The sequence below is a fragment of the Ixodes scapularis genome, unplaced genomic scaffold (genome assembly GCF_016920785.2).
Source record: "Ixodes scapularis isolate PalLabHiFi unplaced genomic scaffold, ASM1692078v2 PGA_scaffold8__174_contigs__length_109621045, whole genome shotgun sequence".
Lineage (NCBI taxonomy): Eukaryota > Metazoa > Arthropoda > Arachnida > Ixodida > Ixodidae > Ixodes > Ixodes scapularis.
This window is the reverse complement of record NW_024609883.1, coordinates 10,245,989-10,271,690: the sequence shown is the minus strand read 5'-3', so window position 1 is coordinate 10,271,690 and position 25,702 is coordinate 10,245,989. Positions and strand designations below refer to the sequence as shown.

The window sequence follows — 25,702 nt, the reverse complement described above, 5'->3', positions numbered from 1 at the left end:
ATGGTGATGTGGCGAATAGCTGACCTGGAGTGATGTCCTCAGTCTGGTTCATGGTTGAGTTTCCTGATTCGGCGATTTAAATGTCACATTTGGAAGAAGGCACGTTGCAGTGATAGGCGGAAGCGTGCTGGTTCGAGTGCAGCAAAGTTGGGCCGGTAGACATGGCAAAGTCAATTCACTTGTACCAGTGAAAAAATTCTAGTGCGGCGAACCACACAGTCGAGAGGATTGGTCAACTTTCGAACAATGTCTGTGGTTTATACTGTCAATATCGGCGGACAATATATAATATTCTGATAAAACAGAGCGAGCACACAGCCTCTTTCAAAACACTTCGCATTCTTCCCTCTTGACCAGAGATGTTCGCCTAAGATCAGACCGTGATGCAGAAAATTTCATTTGTTTAGGTTGTGAGAAAGAAAATATTTTCACACGGTAGATGTATTAATAAATATGAACCTGATATACACCGCGCGACACGGTTAGTGCTAACACGATATCGGCGGTCTTGTTTCGTATTTTACTCATTGCGTACATAAACACCAAACTCGATTTTGACCGCCTAATCTGAAGACCCGTATTTGCAAACCTTCTACCTGCTTGTAATATAACTTTTTCAGTTGTAAAATAAACAAGAAGAGATGGGCAGTCGCTTTTTCGTGCAATCTGTGTTGCGCTCTTGACCAGATATTTCACATAGAGCTGCTTACTATCTCCGTTTGCATAAGAACCAGAGTGAAACAAAAAGAACAGAAAGCTTCTCAGCTAATACCTCGAAACTGCGCATAATGGAACACTCAGTAGAGTGGGAGGGAAACGCGGGGAAACCGACCAGCGATTCCTGACAAATGACTGCTTCCTAAGCAATTTTATCTGTATCTCAGACACGAGTCACTAAAATCTAAGCTTATGCCCATAAAAAAGGGTGCCGCTTCAACTGCTTACATTTCATCTCCGTCATCCAACTGCCCATAAAAACTGGCATGATATTCGGTAATAGATAGCAACTGGGAAACAGCGGTTTGTGGAAACCGATTCAGAGAGGATAAGAAGGATCAGCTGATGACTTTAGATTCATTGCCGCAAGTCATCTGTTCTGCGGACAGGATCTTCAGGTAGCTTCCCTTGACCGCCGCCGGTGATGCACAGTGAGCGTATGTCCAGTCGTCACTATATTCCAGCAGGAACCGGAGCCGGCAGTCGCAGTGCAGCGGGTTTCCTGGGAGCAGGAAAAACACGGGGTGGTACTAGCGTCCCCTTCCAATCGTGATGTGTGTTTTGGTTCAAGTGTGCGGCATTGTTGTACAAATGAAATAACTAAACGTCTTTTTTGATTTAGGTGAAGCATTTTACACGATATCGCCATGCCTACTTTGATATTTTCCTTTAAGGGGCGGTGCAACGATGTTCAAATGGAATGTATTTCACTTTCCGCGAGCTTACTGGCACTAGTGGAACTCGGAGATGCTCTAAGAAGGAGGCGGTGTACAGAGGTACTCCCCTTGTCCCATGTGTAACTCCCCAAAACTGCATTTCGTCGTTCTGTACACTGATGTCGAGCTGGCGATACCAACTTTTACAAGCGGCTTGATAGCTGTCGGATATAATCAGTCTTGTACACGTTACAAAAACAAAGAATCGATTACAATTACTATTACTCTTGGCTAAAAAGTATTCGATTAGATTACTTGATTACTCGACGGCAAAAGTAATCGGATATTACTTAAAGAAGTAATCGTTACTTTTTCGATTACTTTATTGTGTGAAGACACATCTTTAGCGCTCATAACAATGAACTACTTCCAACCTATATTTCACATTGGCACAAGTATTGAAGAAGAAAAACTGGCTCCCTCTTCGTGGTCGTTGCACCTTCACAATGCGGACAAAAGCATAGAATTCGTTTGAAGACGTTTAATGATTTGGGCGTTCGCCAGTGTGTGTGCGTGTGTGTGTGTGGGGGGGGGGGGGGGGGGGGGAGCGGAGGGGGTTCCGGATCTTGTTAAGCTTGAGCAAGGGTTGTCGCTCAAAGTTTGCGTCGCTCATTTTATTATTCACATGTGGATGAGCTCGCATGTTATACAAAAGAGCAGCAGCTCCAGGGTTTAAAACGGATCAAGTTTAGTATCCATTAGCGAAAGAGATCGCCCCGACCACCTCTCAACTCGGAACATTGCTTGTCACAAAGACCACGTAGGGGAAATGGGGAAATATTTTTTTTTATTTTTTTTTATTTATCAATACTGTAGGTCATTGAAGACCCATAGAGAAGTGGACATTAGTACAAACAAGAAGCACTACAGCGGTATAAGACATTCGATAAAAAAAAAGACACAAAAAGAAAAACGTATAGGCGGAATGTTATGCTAGAGCATAGAAGTGAGAGTCTCGGCAAAAGACTGCGCTGATGTACTATTTACGATTTCTTCTGGTAACTTATTCCAATCATCAATAACGCGGGGGAAAAAGGAATATTTAAACGTGTTGTTTTTGGCTGAATACGGCCTGATCGTCTTGTTATGGTTGGTTCGCTTTGAGTGCACAAAGGGGGCCTTGAGGTATTTTTCTTGTTCTATACTTATTTGTTGTTGGTACAGTGCGTACAAAAACTTTAGGCTAGCAATTTTTCTTCGATCTTTTAGGGTGTCCAACTTTGCGTTCGCAAGCATAGCGGTAACGCTAGCCCTCCATGAGTAATTAGAATAGATGAACCTTACTGCGATCCTTTGAACTTTTTCCAGCTTATTATCAAGGTAATCTTGATACGGACTCCAGATAATACTGGCATATTCCAAAACTGGTCTGACCAGTGCCTTGTATGCTGACAGTTTAGTTGCAGACGTAGAGTTTTTTTAATTTTCTTCTCAAGAAGCCCAACTTCTTAAATGCATTACTGCATACGTTTCTGACATGTGTCTCCCACTTAAGGTTACTGGATATTGTAACTCCCAGGTGCTTTATTTCATTTACTTTATTAATAGTTTTATTATCTAACATATATGAGAAGTCTAACGGGTTTTTCTTGTTAGTGATAGTGATAACAGCAGTTTTGTCGTGATTGATTTTCATACCCCATCTCTTACACCAAAGGCTTATGTTTTGCAATGATTTGTTAAGAATTATCAGACTCTCAGGTCCAGCTATGGTTGTATATATGACGCAATCGTCGGCGAAGAGTCTCACTTTCACAGTTGGATCAACACAAGCCGGCAAATCATTTACATAAATCAAAAATAGCAATGGGCCAAGCACTGACCCCTGTGGCACTCCGGAAAACACATCCAGCATCCCAGAGGTACTACCGTTCAGTGTAACATACTGTTTGCGTTTGAAAAGGTAACCATAAATCCAGGAAATCAAAACATGACTAATTCCAACTGACTGCAACTTACTTATTAATTTCTGATGGGGCACACGGTCAAAGGCTTTTGATAGGTCCATAAAAATGGCATCAGTTTGTTGTCTATCGTTAATAGTAAGCGCAAAATCGTGGGTAACCTCTAGGAGTTGCGTTACCGTAGACAATCTTGCCCGGAACCCGTGTTGATGTGAATAAAGAACATTGTTTTCTTCTATGTGTTTAGTTATCGCCTTGCATATTATGTGTTCAATTAACTTGCATGTCGTACTTGTCAGTGAAATGGGTCTGCAGTTAGTGATTAAGTGTTTATTTCCTGTCTTGTGAATCGGGACAATCTTAGCACAACGCCAATCATCCGGTAGCCGTGAGGATCGCAGTGATTCAACAAAAATTAGACATAGATAATGCGAGAGCCACTCTGCATATCTTCTTAAAATTGTGCCAGAGATTCCATCAGGTCCAGCAGACTTTTTTACGTTTAGATTCAGTAGTAACGATAGGATTCCGGGCTGAGTAATCTCCAAGTTTGGCATTACAGGCACTTCAATATTTTCTGGTTCACATTCATCTTCGAGGGCTCTAGAAAATACAGACTGAAAAAAATAATTGAAGCCTGAAGATATGGTTTCTGGGTCAACTGTGATAGCGCCATCAATTTCGAACTGTGAAACATGGCTTTCTCGTCTCGACAGATATCGCCAAAACTTTTGGGGGTCATGTATAAGAAAATTTGGTAGGGTAATATTGAAGTACCTTGCGCTAGCCGAGTTGATTTCTAATGTCAATTCTCGTGATAGTTCTTGTACCTCGAGCTTGTTTCTACGTCTCCGCTTCAGACGGCGTTTCATGTGTATAATATTTCGCGTTATCCACGGGTTCATGCGGTTTATCGTTTTCTTTCTGTTAGGAACGAAGTTCGTTTCACAGTATGTTATTATATCTTTAAACTTGCACCACATTTCATCAACGTCGCACATATGGCTGAATTGGTCGAATTGGGTTTCTAGATAATCAAGGATACATACATCATTGGCCATCGCATTATTTTTTACCGTAACAGTAACACGCTTGTTTGGTTTAGTATTACACAATGGATAAGTACAGACTAGTAATTTGTGATCGGAAATTCCATCTTCGACCGTAACCTTGAACTCTTTTAGGCAATTGCTCACAAACAGCAGATCTAGAGTAGAACTCGCTGTTCCGGATATGCGGGTTGCTTCCAGCACCAATTGGTCTAGACAAAAGCTGAGTGCGCTTTGCAATAGCTGTTCCGAGCTTTCTTCATCTATCTTATCATTTGTTAACGTGGTCCATTTGATGCCGGGTAAGTTAAAATCACCTGTCAATATCAGTTTAGTTCTATCGTTAACTTCTGCACAAAGGTACTCATGTAAATCAATTAAGTACTGAAGAGGAGCCTTAGGCTGTCTATAAATTCCGCCAACCAAAATGCTCGTTCCAAACATATTTACTTTGCACCAGATGCTCTCGTGATTTGGTATTCCATCAAGTTGTACAAAGGATATTCCATTTTTTATTACCATTGCCACACCCCCGCCCCTTGCCTCTCGATCTTGACGAATTAATAGGTATCCCGGTGGGACTATTTCTGAATCATGAACCCCTGGATGGAGCCATGTCTCCGTTAGTACTACGATGTGGGGATTATACGTGAGTAAACACTCTTCCAGTCTATCAACCTTGTTCACGATGCTTCGCGCGTTGAGCGACACCAGACACAATCGTTTTTCTTTCGATAGTGGTCAATCTTGCTCTTGCGGAAACGGTCTGTAAGGGGTGTTATCTTGCTTCAGGCCACATTTCACGCGTTCACATTTCACAGGGTCCCAACTGTACAAGTCATTGTTAATCTTCAATTTATCAAAAATAAGCGTAACCTTATCTCCATTCGCTTTATTAACAGCAGCGCTTTGCCAAAGGTTTTTGCGAATCGCGCGCACATTATGTGAAAAATCTTCGGAAATTGATATTACCGAACCTTTCAATTTGAAGCAGTTTCTCAGAGCTCGCATTTTCTCGTTAAAGTCGTTGACGCGTAATATCACTGGTCTAGGGCGACTGCCAATCTTTCTACCGATCCTATGAATGCGTTCGATAGTTTTTACCTCCACCTGTAGTTTAGCACTAAAGATACCTTCCGTTACTGTTTGCTGCAATTCCCTCGGGTCTTCTTTCTCATCCTCATGCAAACCATATATTACGATGTTGTTTCTACGGCTAGCATTCTCCAAGTAATCTATTTTCCCATCGAGCTTAACGACGTGGCTTAGTAGATTACGTATCTAAGTTTCGTTCTCGTCAATTCTTTCTTTGTTCTTGTTTAAACTTTCAAAGTTAGTCTCGATAAGGGAAAGCCGTGTTTGGACTGCTCCTAGAGAGTTCTCGAGTAGCACTTGTTTAGACTGAATATTGTTAAGAGTGACGCTCATTGTTTGTTGGTTGTCAAGAATTTGTCTCAACATTTCTTCAGTCGGACCTGGGTTTAACTCCACATCCCCACTAAGTTGTAGAAGCAACAAAAGCACACCCCAGCACTCAGAGCATGTAACAATCAAGGACCGCCTTTGTTTAACTGCCTTTGTTATATTTTGCATCCGCTTTAGGCATTCTTCGGTTCTGGTTCTCCTACGGGCTGCGAGTAGGTACCCTAAGAAGGATTTCTTTTATTTCTGTGTGTGTGTGCGCGAGGGGGCTAGTTTGAACGACGGACTCACAAACCTACATTCTGCTTCCTCAAATTTCGTCCTGAATGGCCTTTGTCACGCACTGTGGCTTCCCACCCCCAGTCCCAGCTGGAAAAAAGAAAAACGGACATTCCACAAAAACGAGGTCAATCAAAGAGATTGACCTCCTTTCCTACAGCTCCGCAAAAATCTTTCTTTTTTTGCGTTCGAAAGAAACAAAAAAAATTATTTTTGTAATTTTATAAAAAAAAAGGCCTGTGCCGGGGGGGGGGGGGGGGGGTCCCGTGGACAAATTGTAACGGTTACAAGTAATTTCATTACTTCAAAAAGTAATCAAATTACTCTTGTGATTACTGCCTAATAAAAGTAATCAACTGATTACAAAATTACTCCAAAAAGTAATCGATTACAAGTAATTTGAATGCTTGTAATGCGTACGGTACAAGTCTGGATATAACATACTAAAAGCAAATGTGCGTATCAAAGACTATAAAAAAAAATTACTGAGGTTTTGCTGCTGGGCCAAAAAAAATCTTGATTGCCTTCATGTAGCCTTTAATGAGAACATTAGCTATTTTAATAAGTCGTATTGCTCGGCTATCAAGCAGCTCGTAAAAGTTGGTATTGCCAGCTCGACGTCAGTGAACAGAACGACGAAATGTAGTTTTGAGATGTGTTACGCATGGGACAAGCGGAGTACCCGTGTACATCCGCAACGCCACTTGCTAAGAAAATCCTTTGTTGCGGTGTAATTTCAAGGACAAAAGCGAACGTTTTCATTCAATTTCTCCTTCGCAAAACCTGATGACGTAACTGGGGTATCGCAGCACCCTCCAGTGACGATATTTGAATGCGGCTCATAGATTGGACCCGAGCATTGTTGGGGCACTCGATTTGGACTCGTGATAATCCATATAGCTCGAGATGCATTCGGGTAGCGGTTCGTATCCAATCGCTGCAACGGCGACCCTAGCCGAACCATAACAATGTCTGGAACTCAGATCGTGTCCTGTGCCTTGCCAACCTTAGCGCGTGGATATGATCAAAATTGGCGGCATATAATTGGCTCCAGATCACGTGGCCGCTTGTTCTGGCTGCGAGTTGACAGGGTGAACGCTGCTCGTTTTTCCTTTTTTTCTCTGACTTCGATTGGTGTGTGATGAAAAACGAATGGGAGTTTCAAAGGTCAATAATGTCAGAAATCCGTTCTAAGTGGCCTTTGCGCATTGTACAAAAATCGTTGCATCGCCCCTTTAATATTTGTGCCTATGCATTTTGGAATATCTCGCAACGTTTTTAAGCTTTACTATGTATTCTTGTCAAAAGTATCCATCATCTAGATATAAATTGTTTCTCTATTTTGTAAATAAAACCATTCACGGCACTTCAAAGCTGTCTCGAGATAAAAAGCCCCGCCAATTTCGCGTAAAATTAAAAAAAGTAATTCACATATATTCTTCTTCAAATTCAAGTAAAATATTCTGCTCCACATGGCCGTGTTTTCCCATTAAACAAAGGAGCAATATTATGCTTCATCAAAAATAGTGCGCTCCGAAATATACCTTCCAAACCAACATTTTTGTTGAGCATGCGGCTTTTACTCCTTGTTTCACGCAAGAAATATGGCGAATTCGCGTGGCTCTCTCCGCGCGCTCAAGTGCTCTTTCCAGAGACACGTGAGGGGGGGGGGGGGGGGGGGTTGAAAGAGAGTGCTGTAGCTTGATCGGGAGGTTTATTCTGAGGGCGCCTCTCCCTCTCAGAGCGCTCCCTGGCACTCCGTCTGTAGCCGTCGGAGTGCGGAGCGGCGCAGGCGTCACGTGGTACTTGGACGGGGATCACGTGGTTTTGTTGACGATGGCCGGCAGTGGTCTGTGGTACGAAGAAACAGCTCGCAGAGCTCGCCGCTGTTTTACCGGGTTTTGAGGTCGCTTCAAGAGATTATCAGGTTTGGTAAAAGTGCGTTCGAAGGTTTGTGTTGTAAAATGAAGGGAGAGCCGAATATAATTCACTGTGATTTATGTCACATGGCGATGCTTGCACGATATTTCGCCGTGAGAAAAATGCGGTTTATTAACCATTTTATATTGGCCTATTCTGTCGTACGCACGATCGCTATTGCAGCACGTTCACTGACGAAAACGCGATGAGTTGACAACTCTTTCCAAGCGTTGGCTTTCGTTCCGTTCTCCGAAAATCAATTCGCATAATGCTGTTTTCTTTTTTTACATGCCGACGCGTAAAACAATTTACGTCACAGCAGTTATTTCATCACGTTGCGAGCGTAAATTTTCCTTAATTGTCCACAGTACGCTGTAAGATCGTGTTGTTTTTAATGCGTTACTAATCCCAAGACGTTTACTTCCGTTAGGAAAATGTCAGAGCGCTCTAAAGCCAGCAGTTGTGATCGGCTGAAAAGGATCCCGAGTAGCTCTGGAGGCGAGGAGGGGAGCTCTGCTGAATCAAGGTCAGAGGAAAGAGGCGACCACACGAATTCACCAATAGTAAACAAATAATACGGAGCACAGAACATGCCATGTTTCTTTGTTGCGTTCTATGTGTTTATTATTTTGTGTGCGAAATTGAACCTAACCAACACGCTCGGTTTTTAATGAAATACTCCTAGGATTTATAAAACGTTATCGAAATATATATATATATATTCAATGTTTGTACAATTGCAAATATTAGATACCTGACACTATAAACACATTTGTTGAGTGCACGTACAGATTCCCGGCGGCAGTTGGACATGCATCCCCCTGTGATGAGCCTGCCTTCGTGCTTGTTCCATTGGTCGCTGCTCGGTACACGCGAAAACTGAAACACAAATCCCGAGGAAGAAGCGAACAGGACAACTCCGTTCGCGGTCTCTCGGGGTAAGAACCGACCTCAGCATCTCAGTGGAACCGACAATTAGCACTTGAGTGTTTCTTACACGTTTGCGCGCGTGCCAAGCATCGACCCATGGAACAAGCACGGAGTCCGGCTTATCACACAGGATGCGCTCACGTTGATGCTTCCAACTCCTGCCGGGAGCGGGGAGCAAGTCGTCTTCTGCTTGCGCAGGAGTTGCGGTGACGTCGAAAAGACGCCGAGCTCCGATTGGCTGAAAGGAGAGTGGGGAAATCTCGATGCTAGACGCCTTCGGGTCTCTCCACTCTTTCTTTCAATCAGCCAATAAGGGGTCGGCGTTCTGACATCATCGCAACCCCTGAGCAAGAAGCAGACGAACTTGCACTCCGCGTAGGAGCACTTAGTGAATCTGCTTCTAGTATCAGATATCGAGAATTTGAGTTGGGCACGAATTTTTTTTAAAAAAGGAAGATAATATCGCGAGACCTTTTTTACGTCGACAGCTGTTGGTTCCAACAGCCCCGATTTGGTAACAGCGTGAGCTGAACGCCGCCAGTTTCCCCGCTAAATGTAGCGTAAAAATTGACGTCACGTGAACCATGCACCAATTAAGATTCCTCACTAAATTTGTCGGAAAAACACATCACGACCTTGAAATCATTTATTCACCAACAACGTGAATGAATGCAATGCAATGCAATGAATGCAACGTCATTTGAATATCATATTACCGTCTGACGCACGATCGGCGCAATCTCAATCGATCGTCATCGCGTCGAATTAGCAGCACAGCTGTCGCTGTCTAAACGCATCGCTTACAAATTAAAAAAAAAACAACAACGATAACTTCACGATAACTTTTTTTTAATGCAATTGAGGCTGCGGACTGCGACAGACATGTTGGTCTGGAGGGTACAGTGCTAATCACACTCGTCTATAACGCGCCAGGGTGCGGCTTTCTCCGGGGAGCGCTAGACTAGTGGCATTCGTGGAAACTAATCTAGTCACGTGGCGCAACATGGAACGGCCCACTCGAGGGGTGTCCTGCCCACTCTATCAGCTTGATAAGTGATAATAGTAAAGTGCTTTATGAGATATTTTTGTTTTTTGACGACGACATCGTTTATAGGCATTCGTGCTTTAGTTTGTTTATTGTTTTTTTTTATGTTTGTAAAAAGCGTGCGAGCAGCCTTCCGCGTTCGCCGCCAGCTGATAGAGTGGGCAGGACACCCCTCGAGCGGGCCGTTCCATGTTGCGCCACGTGACTATAGCTTAGTTTCCGCGAATGCCACCAGTCTAGCGCTCCCCGGAGAAAGCCGCACGCTCGCGCGTTATAGACAAGTGTGATTAGCACTGTACATTTCGAAGAGCAGTACTATGGACGAGACAAAATATATGTATTTTTAATGGGAAATCACGGCGATGTGGTGTGGAAAACTTCACTTAATTTGAAAAACAATACACTTGCTAAGTTCTGTCAATAGAAAGTTGAATTTGCGGAACCTTTTACTTTCAAACATTTTGGAAGCGCTGTCATTAGTTGCATCTATGAACTAGAGCAACAACTTATATCCAGAAAATAGACCCTTCCGAGAAGAGTATACGTAAAGAAGACTAGTAGTAAAGGTTAAAAACGTAAGGATATAACAGCGCAACAATTTTGGGTAAAATGTCAAAGTAGCAAATACGTGTGCGTTTCGAAGCACTATATTTTAGACGAAGACAAAATGATGCATGTTTTTAATGAAATAACACGGCAATATGCTGCAAAATGCTTGACACAAATAAAAAAAAAATATCGGATGTTTTTTTTTTTGGTTGCACTTTGAGTTCCGGCACTTTTTTTCCTTGAGACATTTGTGAACCGCGGTGAATATTTTTTCTTGATAAACTAGACTAAAGCAACGATTATACAGGGCGTTAGATTTTAATTTGAAAAGTCTAAAGATAAGATGTGGGAGTTAAACGAGTGTCGTTTTCACCATGCAATTATCAACCTCGGCGGACATTAGATGAGGGGATAATCACTAATAAACTGAAACACGTTCATTACGTTTTTAATTCTCGGATTAAAGGTATCCTAAGAGGGTTTCTGAGACGGCCTAAATATGGCGATAACTCCCACTGCGGGCTCTAAACATCCTAGAAATGCGTAAACCATGACGATGCGCACTTGATTTCCGTATTTAAAAAGTAAGCAAAGGTCGAAACTATCTCCGGCGATGGGAGGAGCAGTGCGCCGGCACCCAGGACGGCATGCAACCAATGAAATCGCAACATTTCGTTGAGATTGCAAACGCTGCTATTAGAAAATACGTATGATTTTGTAGATGATAGAAGCAAGTATGAGCAGTCGAAAAAAGTTAATTTTTCTCGAAGAGGGAGAGTAATACTGCCACAATCGCATCGAAAACAACAAACTGTTTTTGTTTGTTCTTTTCGACGACCGGAAAAGGTGTTGCGTCCGGTCATGAGCTCTCGAGCTCGTGCGCTCTCTGGGTTAAATCATAGACCGGGCTGTATGGACCATAGAGTTATTACAATAAACGCTAGAGGCTCAGCTGGCGCTAGTGTCCACGCGACTTCCGGTTGCAAATTGAAGCAGACAGCGAGCGGTCTACCTTTACAGTCTTCCTGCGCATTCCTATGGGAAAATGTACTTGATACTTTTCTCTTCGCCAGGGAATAATAGAAATCAGCGCAGTTTTTTTTACTAGTAACAGGTACTTTGTAGCATGATTCACATTATAGAAGTGCAATTAATTCAGTTAATGTTTTTTTTTTTTAATTGCTGAGCGATGTTTAATTTAGCAGAAACTGAGGACCAGGTCTATGTTGTAGAGCATGAACTGTCAATACAATCTATCAATTCAATCAAAAAGAACAATTAAAAAGTGCGAAGGTGTTATTCTAGCTGTAATAGCATTCAAGTTGTAATAGAACACGTACTAATCCAGTGCGTGTTCTCCGTTCCATAACTCCATGTTTCGTTCTTGTCGTTTGTTTTGATTGTTCGATTTGGCACGTATTATCACCGTTTTGGTGTTTTGTAACGGTGATTCACTCTGTGTGCTTCATACGTGAACTGTAATAGCAGTCTGCAACGCTGTACCTGGCACTCGTTTTTGTACATTATACGGTAAATGTTCCCAACTTTTTATTCTCTCACAACACTAAGCAATATTTGCACTTATAATCGAGCGCAAAGAGAAAACGCATTCGCGTTTTTTCGTAGGAACGCATTAGCGGAAGGCAAATTTTGACTGGTTGCTGTCTGCTTCAAAATGCAACCGCACACTAGCGCCACCTGAACCTCTAGAGTTTATTGTAATAACTCTACGGTATGGACAACGAGCCGCGCGCATTCGAGATATCACCAGGGGAATGAAGCTGTATTTATGACGTACGTCCGGTCCGGAAAACTGCTTTCGATTGCCGTTCTCCCAGCGGCCGTTGGCAGACGTTATTTTGTTTTAAACAATTATTATTCGTATAACGTCAAATACACGTGTAGTTGTTTCGAAGTAATTAACAGTTGCTGTCGTAATTTTCTCTTTCACTCTTTCAACGTGTCTGGGCGCGCTTTCTCTCTCTCCTAACTCGCGCCTCGAGATGCGCTGGCCGCTGGCGTCGGGAAGTTGGCGGACCGTTAGGACGAGCGAGAGGCGCGAGCCGGCGAGCCGTTTCGCTCCTGGGAGTCAGCAGTGCGTCGCGGCGCGATATTTGTGCCACGAATATCGGGCGCAACTTTTTTTCTCTTTTCTTTTTTTTTGTGGAAACTATGTTTTTGTAATGCCGTCAAGCATGGATTTTCGTCATCACCTCAGCCCCTGCTGTGCCAAGTAGGGAAATAATTACTGCCGAAACTCGAAACCAATGGTTTCGAGTTCCAATGGACGTGCGGGACGCTCTTTTGGCCTTCTCCTCTTGCTTAAGTTTCTGGTTAAATGTTTGCAACAAAAACTAACTCCGATGATTTCAAATCACAAAAGCAAATCCTATCATTGTTTACGATTTCCCTATTTCACTCGCCGCCAGAAATATGTCAGTGTCAATTAATTGGCGACCTCCATGTAATATGAAGATCGAGCATATGCTCACTTCAAAAGATGGTGAACTATATGCGGTGAGCTGTTTATTCGGGATTGGTGTCAGCGACTCAGGTGACTTCGCGGGGAGTGAAAATGAACCTAAATATTTTTCGATTAACTGAGGAGGAGCGATGAAGCGATCCGTACTGGTCGCTCGTTTCGTTTAGCAGTGACACGCCCCTAAATTTAAGTGACAATATTAAAAACTAATACAGGTTCACGATGAAGACTCGATACCAATGCGCTGAGCTTCTGTTTTTCTTAACGTCATCGCTTAATTTCTTTTAGCTGCAAGACACCGTTGTCGGCCTTTACTTACGCTTACTTATATAATCACATTCGAAATGATTGTCAATTTAGCGTGGAGGCATCTAACTCAAGGAAAAGACAAACAGAGAGAAGATAAGAGTATTTAGCATCGCACTGTTGAACTTGAAGTACCGTTTTTCGAAAGAAGGTACAGAATACGCTTGCTTTTTCATATGACCATGTGAGGCACGTAAAGGCCAATCAAGCGAGTAATTCAACCTTTTTTTCTAGGCTCCATGCCTGTGGCTGGACCGCGCAAGTCTTGTGAGTATACGCCCAGCAGCTCGAGAAGGATCACGAAACTTCAGAGGTTTTTATGTAAATTTGGCGAAGTGTCTCTACAAGGACGCATATCATCACCTTCGTCGCACGTAACCGTAATATTTTATCCTGTTTTGTCACTCATTTTTTTAATTATTGTGTGCAAAACAGTTAGAAATTGCTTCTGTACTTTTCACTGCCTGTTGATAAAAATTAACCCAAAAGAACAAGCATTGCATATGTTTTGTGTATGTGTCACTTTTGTCGTTTTGCTAGGTTTGCTGCTGGTCTCGCGTTTAAATGCTGGCTTGTGTGCGTTTCAACCTACATTAACCAGCTGGCAAACGCGAAAACCAGCCGCAAAGCGGCAGAAAACTAACAAAGAAACTCGGATACCAAGAAAAAAAAAAAAAAAGGCTACAATAATTCTTTTTAGTCCAGGTGGCGCAAGCTACCGCCCATCCATCCAAGCACAATGGCGCTACCGTGCAGTTTCGGCTTTGGTTTCGCTGTGCCACCATGTTGATTTTCGTACAGCCTCCGGATAGCAGGGGATTCGAATGGCGCTGCGGACTCCCAGGGTTTACCAGTTCGCGTTCCATGGGCGCTATAGGAAGTTGCACTCCTCCGATATCCCTCCGCGGTTGCACCGGTGGGAGGCGCGAGGACCCTTCGCTCTCTGTTGGCTGACAGTTGTCCCGGTTTCGCAACATGCTCCTCCCATTGCGGGAGATAAAATTTGTGTGTTGCGATCTTTGATCGCTTTTTAATTAATAGGAAAATCGGCCGCGTATCTTCATGATTTAGAAATTTCTAGGATACTTAGAGCCAACAGTGTGAGTTATCGCCAAATTTAAGCGATCTCAGAAACCCCCTTAGGGCTACTGCAAGGGGTCGTGTTGCAATTGCAGTATTCGAGGCAATTAGTAGCAGAGGTCAGGCCAGATAAAAGAATTCGCAAATATTTGAATAAATATTTATGTTTTTCACGCGATTTAGAAATGCGCGCGAAAACCACGCCGCCAGCTCTGTCCACAATGGCGCTCAGAAAAGTGACGTAGTCGTTTCAATCACGTGGTCACTACCTCGCAGCGTGGCCTTATAAGCTGACAGGTTGGGGCAAGTTGCGTGCTCCTTGGGTCAATCGTACGTCGCTATTTGGGCCACGTGATCACGCTTCGCACCCCTACCCAAACGCAGGGGGAGCGGGGTCAGGAGGTGAAGGGGAGAGCGTTGATTGGTTCAGAGAGCACGTACCTTCCACCGCACTGTCGGCTTAGAGCTCGACGGAGCATAGTGGGCAAGCAAACGACACGAATGACTCAATCGACAACGTCACCCTTCTAAGCGTCATTGCGGGCAGGGCGTGCAGCGCGCCTTTTGCGTGCGATTTTTGAATCGTGCTAAGAAACATGCATATTTATCAATTAATTCCTCAAAAACCATTACAATTTTTTATATTATCTCAACCGGTCTGGCCTCTAATTGTAATTGCCGTAAATACTGCAATTGAGAAAGGACCCTTAAGACCAATGATTGAAAAGTTAATTAACAGATTTTAGTTAATTAGTCAACTTATTATGACGGTTACCCTCCATCTAACGACCGCCGAGGTCGATGAAAAAAAAAATGGTGAAGACGGCGATCACGTGAATTTCACCCTTTATTTTCTTTTCACCTGTTCGAATTAAAATAAAACACCCTACATGGGGAGGATAGACGCTTATACAACTGATATATTTAAAAAAATACAACGCTATATCTTAGAAACACTACAAAATAATAGATCACAAATATAGAAAAAAATATCTAAGTAGCCAAATGGCGTGAGTTTCGAAGCGCTGTGTTTTAGACAGAGAGAAAACAGTGCGACATTTCTTTAATGGAACAGCACACTGCAACTATAAAATGCTCCACCTTGATTTAATATACACACACACACACACACACACACACACACACACACACACACACACACACACACACACACACATATATATATATCATCATCATCATCATCTATTAAAACCTTGAAGGCCATTGCTGGCATTACACAAGGTGGGTGTAACTGCTGAAGAAACATATAAAGGAACAAACAAAAAAGTGGGTTACATGCTGGAAAACATTGTTATATAAAGCAGCAAAAACAGAAGAAAAAAAAACACTTAAAACATTTTTAGGGAAAAACAGCTGATGAAACAGAAAAATACCCAAATAAAACATTTCTATAAACACGAGTTGACTTTGCTATTAGTGTAAATGCAGATGGATGGTCAGTTGGGATATGAAAGTATTATAATCTGTCTGGGTCATGATACTGTTAGGCAGGCTATTCCAGTCCGTTATTGTGAATGGCAAGGTGGAGTAAAGAAACGAAACTGACGATGCGAAAATTGGACGAACTTTACAGACGTTATCAGTGCGAGGAAATATACGAGTGGCTGGGGATAATAGTGAAGTCCTGATGTCATGGTTATGATAGTAAATCTTGTGAAAAAGAGAAAGGCGTGATAATTTCCTTCTGGTTGAGAGGAGATCAAGGTTAGCTTTCATTCGTAAAGAAGTGATGCTGGTGTCTCGTGAGTAATCTGAAAAAATGAATCTGATTGCGCGATTTTGAAGTGCCTCTATCTTTGTTATCAATGAATGTTGCCAAGGGGACCAGATGGGTGACGCGTATTCAAGTTGCGATCTTACGAGTGTAGTGTAGGCTAGTTGTTTAACTGATGATGGTGCTAGTTTCAGATTCCGTCGAAGATACCCAAGAGAGCGGTTAGCATTAGACAGGACGTGTGCTATATGCGTGTTCCATGAGAGATCGTCAGATAAGTGAACACCCAGATATTTGTAAGATGGACACTTGGTAATTACCTGGCTGCACATGGTGTAAGTGAAAGAGAGAGGACTATGAGCACGCGTGAAGGAAACGAGATTTGTTTTAGAAAAGTTAATTGTCATTTTCCACTGTTTACACCAGTCGGCTATTAGGTTAAGGTCAGCTTGTAGGGTTATGTTATCGTTCAGGTTAGATACAGATCGGTAAATTACGCAGTCATCAGCAAAAAGTCGAATACAGGATGTTATGCGATCTGGTAGGTTATTTACAAATGTTAAAAAAAGCAGAGGTCCGAGAACACTCCCCTGGGGGACTCCGGATGACACAGGAGAATAAGCTGACGTCTGGTTGTTAATAACAGTATGCTGAGTACGATTGGTTAAAAATTGTCCCATCCATGATGTTACGAGTGGATGAATGTGAAGTTGGTTTATCTTGAGCATGAGTAAACTGTGGGATACCTTATCGAATGCTTTAGAAAAATCAACGAATATGGCGTCGGTCTGTATGTTATTATCGATGTTACTGTGTATTTCATGAACAAGTTGTACAAGTTGCGTTTCGCAAGAATATGATTGTCTGAACCCGTGTTGGTTTGGAAAGAGGATGAGGTTATTTTCGAAATGCTTCATGACATTTGAATATATTATGTGCTCAAGTAGCTTGCAGGGGACACTGGTTAGAGAAATAGGACGATAATTTGATGGTGAAGTTCGATCCCCCGATTTGTGTATGGGGACCACTCTGCCAATTTTCCAATCTGTAGGAAGCTCGCCGGAAGACAAAGATTGTTGGAAGATTATTAACAAAAAACGAGCTGAGTGTAGTTTAGTGTTTTTCAGTAATTTGGAATTAATTTTGTCGTCCCCAGAACTCGACGACAACTGTAACCTTTCTATAGAGCTTATGATACCTGCATACGTTATTTCAATGGCAGCCATGGGAGTGTGATATGCGTTGTTAAGATGAGGCATGCTACTGTGGTCATCTGTGGTGAAGACTGAGGTGAAATAGTCGTTAAGACAGTTAGCGCTTTCTTCATCCGATAATGGCAACCGATCATCGCTCATTAGTTGTACAGGTCTAGACGTTTTCGGATTAATTACCTCCCAGAACTTTTTAGGTTTATTGCGAAGAATGTTTACTAAGTCATTGTTAAAGAATTTTGCCTTCGCCTCTGTAATAGATTTCTTATAAATTTTAGCAATATCATTGTACTGTTTCCAAGCGAGATCGGTAGTCAGTTGTTTGGCGCGGCTAAATAGTCGTTTCTTTTTTCTGTTTAGTTGGTTAAGCGTTTTTGTGAACCAGGGATTTGATTTGTCGCAAGTTATGTTTATTGATGGGATGTAAGTGTCGGCAAGGTATGCAAGTTTATTTCTGAAGAGAATCCAGTTTTCATCAACTGTCCTGCTCATACAGCCATGCTGAAAACTATCGAAAAATATTTCAAGCTCATTGTTAATTGCGGTGTAATTAGCTTTATTATAGTCTTTAATGGTTTTAAAATATGTTGATTTCCGCTGAGTTTCAAATTCAATGTTGAAATGAATTACGTCATGGTCACTAATGGGTGGGTGGTATGTTATACTTTTAACAAGTGTACCCTATTGGAAAAACGTACAAGAAACAAACCTGCCGCTTTTACAATTCTGGTATGACACCACCATAATTTCTTGGTATTATGTATGCAGCTAGTTTGGTTCGTCGTTATGCATAACTGGAGATACCGGCACCGCTATCGCTCCGGGTCTGTCTATGCTGGCAGCCAGTTTGCTTGCCGATATGATTCCGTGTGGCTGGTATGATTTTGCGTCCGATGACGTAGGCGACCGCCTTCTTTCCAACAAAACACTTACACCACAGGACCACCGTTATAACTAAATCATACATGCAGAAAGACGACCGCCATCTTCCAACAAAAACGTCCATCGTTCACCACCGGTATCGTACATACACCATGTATGTCGAAAAAGAACATAAGCCGCGTTTACATGAATGCGACTTAGTCGCATTGAATCCAGTTGCCGCATTCAATATATGGTCATGTAAACGGCATAATGCGCAAAGCGCATCGCATTTTGGAACGGGAAGGATAATCGCAAGGCGCTCGCTGCGGGAGCGAGTGAACAGCTGAGAACATGGCGGCGGCCAACCTCGTCGGCGGCGCGGAGAGCGGTCCCGCAATTTTTTTTCCCGAGAACAAACGCAAGCTTTTGTTGCGATCATAAGTAAGCGGAATATAGCGGAGCTGCTCGGTGAGGGCGGCCCCGTCCAAACCTTTGCGAAGTACGACTTGCGCTTCCGAAGGGGTCACAATGACTTCAGTGCAAGCACGAATGACACCGAGAGCTCCGAGCACTGTAGAGCACTGCATGGTAGCGCAGAACGAGCAGCTCCTACTTCGGTGCCGTTCCTGGCTGCGCAAGAGCCTCTCGGACTCGGGGTCCGGTTGGTCCGGTCGCGATCGGCGAGGTCTGGCGCGGCGAAACGCGGAGGCTTCCTCGAAGCGTGCGCACACACGTCGCCTCTCGTTCAGAGTGAACCGGCGGCCCGGCCTGGAGTCCTAAACGCCTTGGTTTTGATGCTTCTTCCGTCTCGCAACTTCTTCCACAGCACCGAAGACAGCGGACACGATCTTTACTTTCACTCAATGCGTCGAAAGGACTCCACGTGCGATGCACCGGAAAACGTGGTGCGGCTGGTGCCGGAACGGAACTGCGGAACTTCGAGCTTTGAGTTAACGTGCACGGCAAGAAACCGATCGTAACACCAAGCCGCGGATACCGCATCGCCGGTCGACAGCGGCAAACGGCCCGTTGCTCGTACTCGGCAAACTCGGCGTCTTTTCGTGGCCCCTCGCGTCCTCGCAACCAGCCACAAACTCACCAGCCCGCAACCGTGGCTACCGTAGCCGGCGTTGGAGAAAACGAAACCGAAACTTAAGGCTTCCGCCCAGTGGCTTCGGTGCTTCCGCTGCCGCGGCTTTTCTAACTTCGCGGCTTCCACTTCCGGTCGTCGCGGAGATGGCGAACAATGGTGAAGATAGCGCGATGTGGTTCGTTGGCTCGTTTACGGTTACGGGACAGATGTTTTGCGGTCCGTTTCTACTGCGTCTCTGGTTCTAAACTCGACGGCGCCTCTCATAGTTCAACCAGGTGTGGTGGGCCTGGGTCAGCGCGGTCGGCTCGCCTCGTCCGATCTCCGGACCGCCGGCGACTTCCCAGTTCTTTAGGCCTGGGATCCGAAGGCGTTTGTCTCCGTGAAACGGTAAGCGAATCTCGTCCCGTTTTCGTTCTACTTTTAAATTACGTTTTGTGCGCTACAGTGTAAGCATGCGTGCCAAGTGTTCGTGACAATTTTGAACTAGAATAATTGTGCTTCATTGCGGTTTGTCATTTACCGCAAATGTAAATCGAGCAATGAACGAGGAGTAAATCGAGCAATGAACGAGGAGCCATGCTTGAAAACGATGTATGTACGACGTTAACTTCTACCTGTGCGGCTTTAAAGGAAGTCAAGACTGGTTACGGTTGGATGCGAGGCTGGTCCCAATGCAATGTTAAGCACTTAGAGCGCCTTTCTGAACGGCATGTAAGCAATATAGCGATCAACGAGACGAGCGACGGCGAGAAGCTACGAGTGCCGGCGCCGAGCGACGAAGATTTCTCACTCCCGCTGCTTGCGCCGCTCGGTTCTTGGGCTTCTAGAAAACGTCGCTCATCGCCTTGGTCGCTCGCACCAATCGCTTTCATAATGTGTGTATCGTCGCGCGGCCGTGTTTATTCGAATATAAGTCGACCTTTTTTTTTTTTTTTTTTCGGAAATTGTGACTAAAGAATTTCGACACCTGCATTCGCGACCAAATTTTGCAACCCTACCGGAAGCATGAAGCTATCGAGTCACCGAGCCGGCGTTGCCGTAGAGCCGCGCCGCTTCTTGTTTCAAAAAGCTTTTGGTAACCGAAATGGCTCGCCGCCCGCGGTGGCCCGTGCCGCTCCTCGGGCGTCGGATTTCGACATAGCGCCTCTAGCGTTCCCCTTGCTGGGCAACGGGGAAGGAGAGGAACGCGATGCGCCACGCACTTTACCCTCCATCCTTGTAAACGCGCACAAAAAAAGAAAAAAAAGGAAAAGTTACTTTTGTTAGTTGTTTGAGGCGGCTCGGCTCGCGTGTTGCTCATGGCGACACGGCGGCTTTGCTTGCGTCTTTGTAGTTTGTCTTCCGCCGCTTCGCACCTTTCGTTTCCTGTCGTCATTTTACAACGGTGTCAGTGAAGTATTGCTGCGAATATGCGAGGATGTCTACCCAGCTGAAGAAGCTTCGGACGACGATGACATGTCCAGAAGTTCTGACGGTGATGAAGTTTTTGGCATCGCCCCGTGATTTAGCTGAGAGTGATGTAAATAAAGGTTTGTTTCTTTCTTTTGCCCAAAATTTCCCCTGTTCTTAAAAAAAAAAAAAAAAAAAGTCGACCTATATTTGAATTATTTTTTTTTTTATTCTCTATGGACCCAGTAAATAGGGTTCGACCTATTTTCGAGTAAATACGGTAACTTTAATTTTTATTTTGGTTTACGTCGGACGCAACTCGAATGCTTGACAGTTACGTTGGGCGTAACTTTAATTTTTATTTCGGGTTCCGTCGGACGTAACGTTAGACACTCCGTTACACTTAAGGAAAATAGGGGCTGCTGGTTCCTCATATAAACCAACCATTTGTGTTTAATTAAAATGCATCACTGACCTCAAAAAAAAAAAAGATACTGCTATCCTAGAGTTTATGCTATAGGAATGTAGCGCTTCAGATAAATTTGTTAATTTTTACTTTTAGTCCCTGCCCCCTCCAGATACCACATCTGGCCTAGCAGTGTTCCGGATCTCCTTCCAAGACCTCAGGCGGGTCGTCATTCAATCCATGAGTCGGCGGCGTCTCATGGGCGTGTTGCTGTTGCTTACTGGATGGTGCTACCGAGGGAAAAGTGGTCATGCTTGGGAACGGCAAGTATGGCCGCCGTAAGTATACTTATTGTCTTTACCTTTGCTCGAATCCACTTTTAAGAAATACTCAGTTCGCATGTGTGCATCTCTCAATGTTTCCACAGTCGGCTGTGTTTTTTTTTTTTTTTTTGAGTGCTCCAACTCTGCTAGCGCTAGTTTCTCTAGATCATGCAAATGGGATGCCACACTAAACCACATATGCTCTCGCAACAAACAGTGCTGTGCAGAAGCACAGTGGAATTTACTCTAGCTTTATAATGCAGCACAAAATAGTTGACTCCAAGTATAGCTACTTTTGTGACTCCGTTTAACCAAAAGCTCTGCCGAAACAAACTTGCCGCCTTATAGGTAGTGCAAAAGAACCTCGCGTGCCTAACCTGGAGAAGGGCATTTTTTTTGTAGGTCAATTTTTTCTTAAATCAATACCTTCAGCCTCCTTGAAATGTTAACATCATGGGACACATGGAAGAACAGTAAACTCTTTAATGTTGGCGAACCTTTAATTTTCGCGGCCTTTAATTTTGCAGAATTCAGTGGCTGCGATTATGTGCTCTGTGACCGATTCGAGAAGAAATAGGGGCCACGAAGATAAGGGGGTTTTACTGTACATCGGAGGAAAGAGGAAGTCACTTTTGTTTGTATGCAAGAGTAAAACCAACAACAACAATCATGGTGTCGACACTTTGTGAGCCTGTGTCTATTGAATGATATCAATCTTGTTTTAGTTCGTTAAACATTGTTGCCTGTACACTGTGGGATGTCGTCTTCAACACGAGCAGTGGTTTTCCCTGAAGCAGGCAGCATGGACGCGTGCCGCAGTGCAACATAGTTCATTTGCAGGTGGTACCGCAGGTTGAAGGATGGTTGGCACAATATGGGGGAATCACAATTCAATGTTCTACTTGGGCGTAGACAAGATTTGCTTATCCTAAATCATTCTGTCTAAAAATCTGGGATTTGCAATGAATGTACCCGCATGGTTGGAAGGGCCACACAAGCCTTGTGAGCGCTTCATTTTCTAGCGTCTCAGTCCTGAACCCACTCACGCACCACATGTGTAGATGTTCCGATAGGTGGGACCACTTATTTGGAAAATGGTGAATGGCAACTGTTATCTTTATCAGACTTCTGTATTATGGTCAAAGTTGGACTGCATATTTGCAATACTTTTTCTCACTTAAAAATATGTCATACTAAAATATGTAAAATAGCCGATGACAAAAAGAGAATGGCTGGGCGTCCTCCAGCACGTGCTTGTGCTTTTCACCCCGCTTTGGACAGATGTGCTTGCTCCAGGCTCATGAGGCGCTGAAACGTCATCGAAGGTAGCAGACGGGCTGGTAGTAGAACAACGGAGACTTCTCCCTGCCTTTCTCATGCTGTCAGTGAGCGTGTACACACTAACTTAGCTTAACCTGCACAGAGCTGAAGAGAATAGGCCTGGCGAGTGCCCTTACTGCATATGCATTTGTACAGCTGAGGCACTTTCTGAATCAAGAACATTGTGTATCTTACCTTCAAAAAAACATCATTTTGGGGGTGCAAAAGGAAATGTAAGGCATATCTTTGTTTGTATTGTCCTATTACGCATCGCAGGCACGTAGCCAGGGGGAGGCTTATGAGGCCCCCCCCCCCCCCCGATATCTTCCATTTTGCATGGGTCCTCCTCTCCCCCCTCCCCCTCATACAGCATTTTGTTATGAGTGGGTCCCCCCTGAAACAAAATCCTGGCTACGTGCCTGACGCATCGACTCCAACTTAATACGGAGTCGACCCACCCTGTTGATAAATTTAATGCCTGCCAGGTAATTTGTTTTGCATTCAGTTAATGTATCAGTATTCAGTTAGGTACCCCAAGTCATTAGTCGTTGAGATGCAGTCTCTCTGTAAGTCAGTCATGTTTAACATTCATAAAACTGCTTGTCAAATAATGGCACTGTCGAGGACATGTACTCTGCTCAAGCAATCGCTGTGCACAAGCTGGTCGTGTGGATACAGGCAGCAAACATCCCGGTTGAAACGTCCTTCCTCGCAATGTAGCTCAAGACTAGGTCAGGGCCCCACTCACAAACGTCTATACTTTGCATCTCTTTAAGCTGGACCACTTTTGACACTACAAGCCATTGCAGCAAAAACAGTGTGACACATGATTATAAGCTCGACGTACCATGGCATCCAACTAGAAGGTCACATGGCTTGCAGCTTCTGCCGTGGTTAATTTTAAACTGAGATAGTTTGGAATAATGCTCTCGGTTTGTAGTGTTGCCCGGCACGGTTAACAATTTGGCGATATAGTGCTGCATTGAAAAATCTGCATTCGTGACTGTATCACCTTATGAATGCATACTATCTATTAAACTCTCCATTCTGCAGAGAAATGAAATGCACTTTGCTTCCAATTGCAGCTACTTCTGGAACTTCATGGTATGAAGCACCTTATGGCTGCAAGCTCTGACCGATCTTGTTCTCTGGTCTGCGCAGGCCCATTGCAGGGAGTCACTCCGAGAGGCTCACCAGAGGTTCCTGCCCGTGGTCGTTCTAAATTTTTTTTCTTGTAGGTATGCATCCTTTCTGTCTTTCCCTAATGTACTCGGGCGTTTTCTTTTCACTGTCGCAGATTTGCCTCAAAATTGGTTCAGCACACAAATGGATGCTGTACAACTGTATCCCGCATATTTTGTTCAAGTTAACTTTTCTTTGCGAAAGTTAGATTTTTTTATAAAGGTTAGTCTTTTTTGTTTTTATTTACAAATTTATTTGAGTTTCCATGGGCAACACTAAAACGTTATGCCAAGGGCAAGGCCAAGTTCACTGCTCTAACTTCTTCTCAACTGATTGCAAGAAATTTTGTTAATGTCGTGAAACCTCTTTCCAGCACTTGCTTTGCAGCATGGAAACAAATTATACATGGGACATACTCTTTTTTAGACTGGTTGCTCATTCTGCAGGTCTGCCTTCTATAGATGTCGTGCTATTAGAGAGCAGGCGAGTTCGATTGTTGGTTTTGCCATTGCTTTTTGTTTTAGCCGTTGTCTTAATAGTTCTTGTAAATTTAAAAATTTTCCTAAAAAGCAAGTCGGCAAGAATATCTAGTTTGACTAGTTAGCTGAAAATAATGATCTAGTACCCTTTAGTCAGTAAAATAGATAGTGTGTGCCGCTGTTAGTGTCAAGTAGAGATGCACGCTTTTTAGGCACTTTGCGCAGAGTGGTACCCATTTTTATTGGTTAGCCTCTTGGTGCGCCAACTAAACTCTTTCTATCCAGACACCTGCCCTTTGCTTTTATTTGGCAGGCTTTGGCAATAAAATAATATAGTGTTATTCCTCGGTGGCTTAAAAACCTAAAGAAAGAAGTTTCTTCATGTTTAAACGCAAAGTTTTATAAAGGCAAAAATCAATTAAGCCAGTAGCAGACGACACATAGCCTCAACAGTGCTCCGCGCCAACAGCGTTGCGTCAAAATAGCGGTCGTCTCCTTTTTGCTGCCTGCTCTCTCCCTCCTTCGGCGCTCTCCTCCCTTTCCTCCTCTCCGGCACCTTTGTCACCACACCCACTGGTTAAACTCTCCCACTATACGGCTCTGCATTGCAGTAGTAGTTTTTTTTTATAGTCTTTAGAGTTAAATGTGAATATTTGACAGAAATCTCCCAGGTTGGGGTGAAAGAGGGTTAAATGAATGCATTTGATCATTCGCCTTAATTCGGTACCCATCATTTCAAGGCCTGTGTGGCCTTGTCCTGGGGTGTGTCTATGACTGTGGCTGTGAAGGAGCAGTTTTTTAATAGGTGCACGTACAAAGTATAAAAACAAAAGGATCTATGTGCTGATCACGAAAGAATATGCTAGCCATTTTAATGTAGCTCTGCCGAGTACTTGATTGTGATTTGTTTTTATTTCCAGCTACTTGGTTGCCTCAAGATCTGGAGATCCTAGTGGCCACAAGCTTGGACTCAATCTTCTTCTGTGGTCCGGCCAGGACCATGGGGGAGGTAATCCCAGCAACAAGAGCATCAAAGTATCTCCCTGCCCGTGACTTTCGATTAGCATCACGACAAGGGAGTCCTCATGCCACCAAGTGTTAGGTATGCTACTCGAAATAAGCATTCTTACCTCTTCTTGAAGTGAAACAGCAAAAGCACTACTAAGCCTAAAATGCAAAAAACATTCAAATCTCGGGTTGGATGGAGTTCCAATTACAAAAAGGCGTCTGCAGACATGATTCACATGTGAACTTAAAGCCCACGGATGTAGGTTCGACAGAGTCACAGAAATAACTTCCCG

The 25,702-nt window shown here is 43.7% G+C and overlaps 1 protein-coding gene across 1 annotated transcript in view; it reads right to left on the bottom strand.

The window, feature by feature from the left end:
• Positions 1 to 813: 813 nt before the first annotated feature.
• LOC115310005 (protein slit) overlaps positions 814 to 25,702 on the bottom strand; it is a 61,669-nt gene continuing 36,780 nt past the window's right edge. The window contains exon 3 of the mRNA XM_040207476.3: positions 814 to 1,219. Within this exon, the coding sequence (XP_040063410.1) occupies positions 1,056 to 1,219 (164 nt within the window). The 3' untranslated portion in view covers positions 814 to 1,055. The remainder of the gene's footprint in view (positions 1,220 to 25,702) is intronic.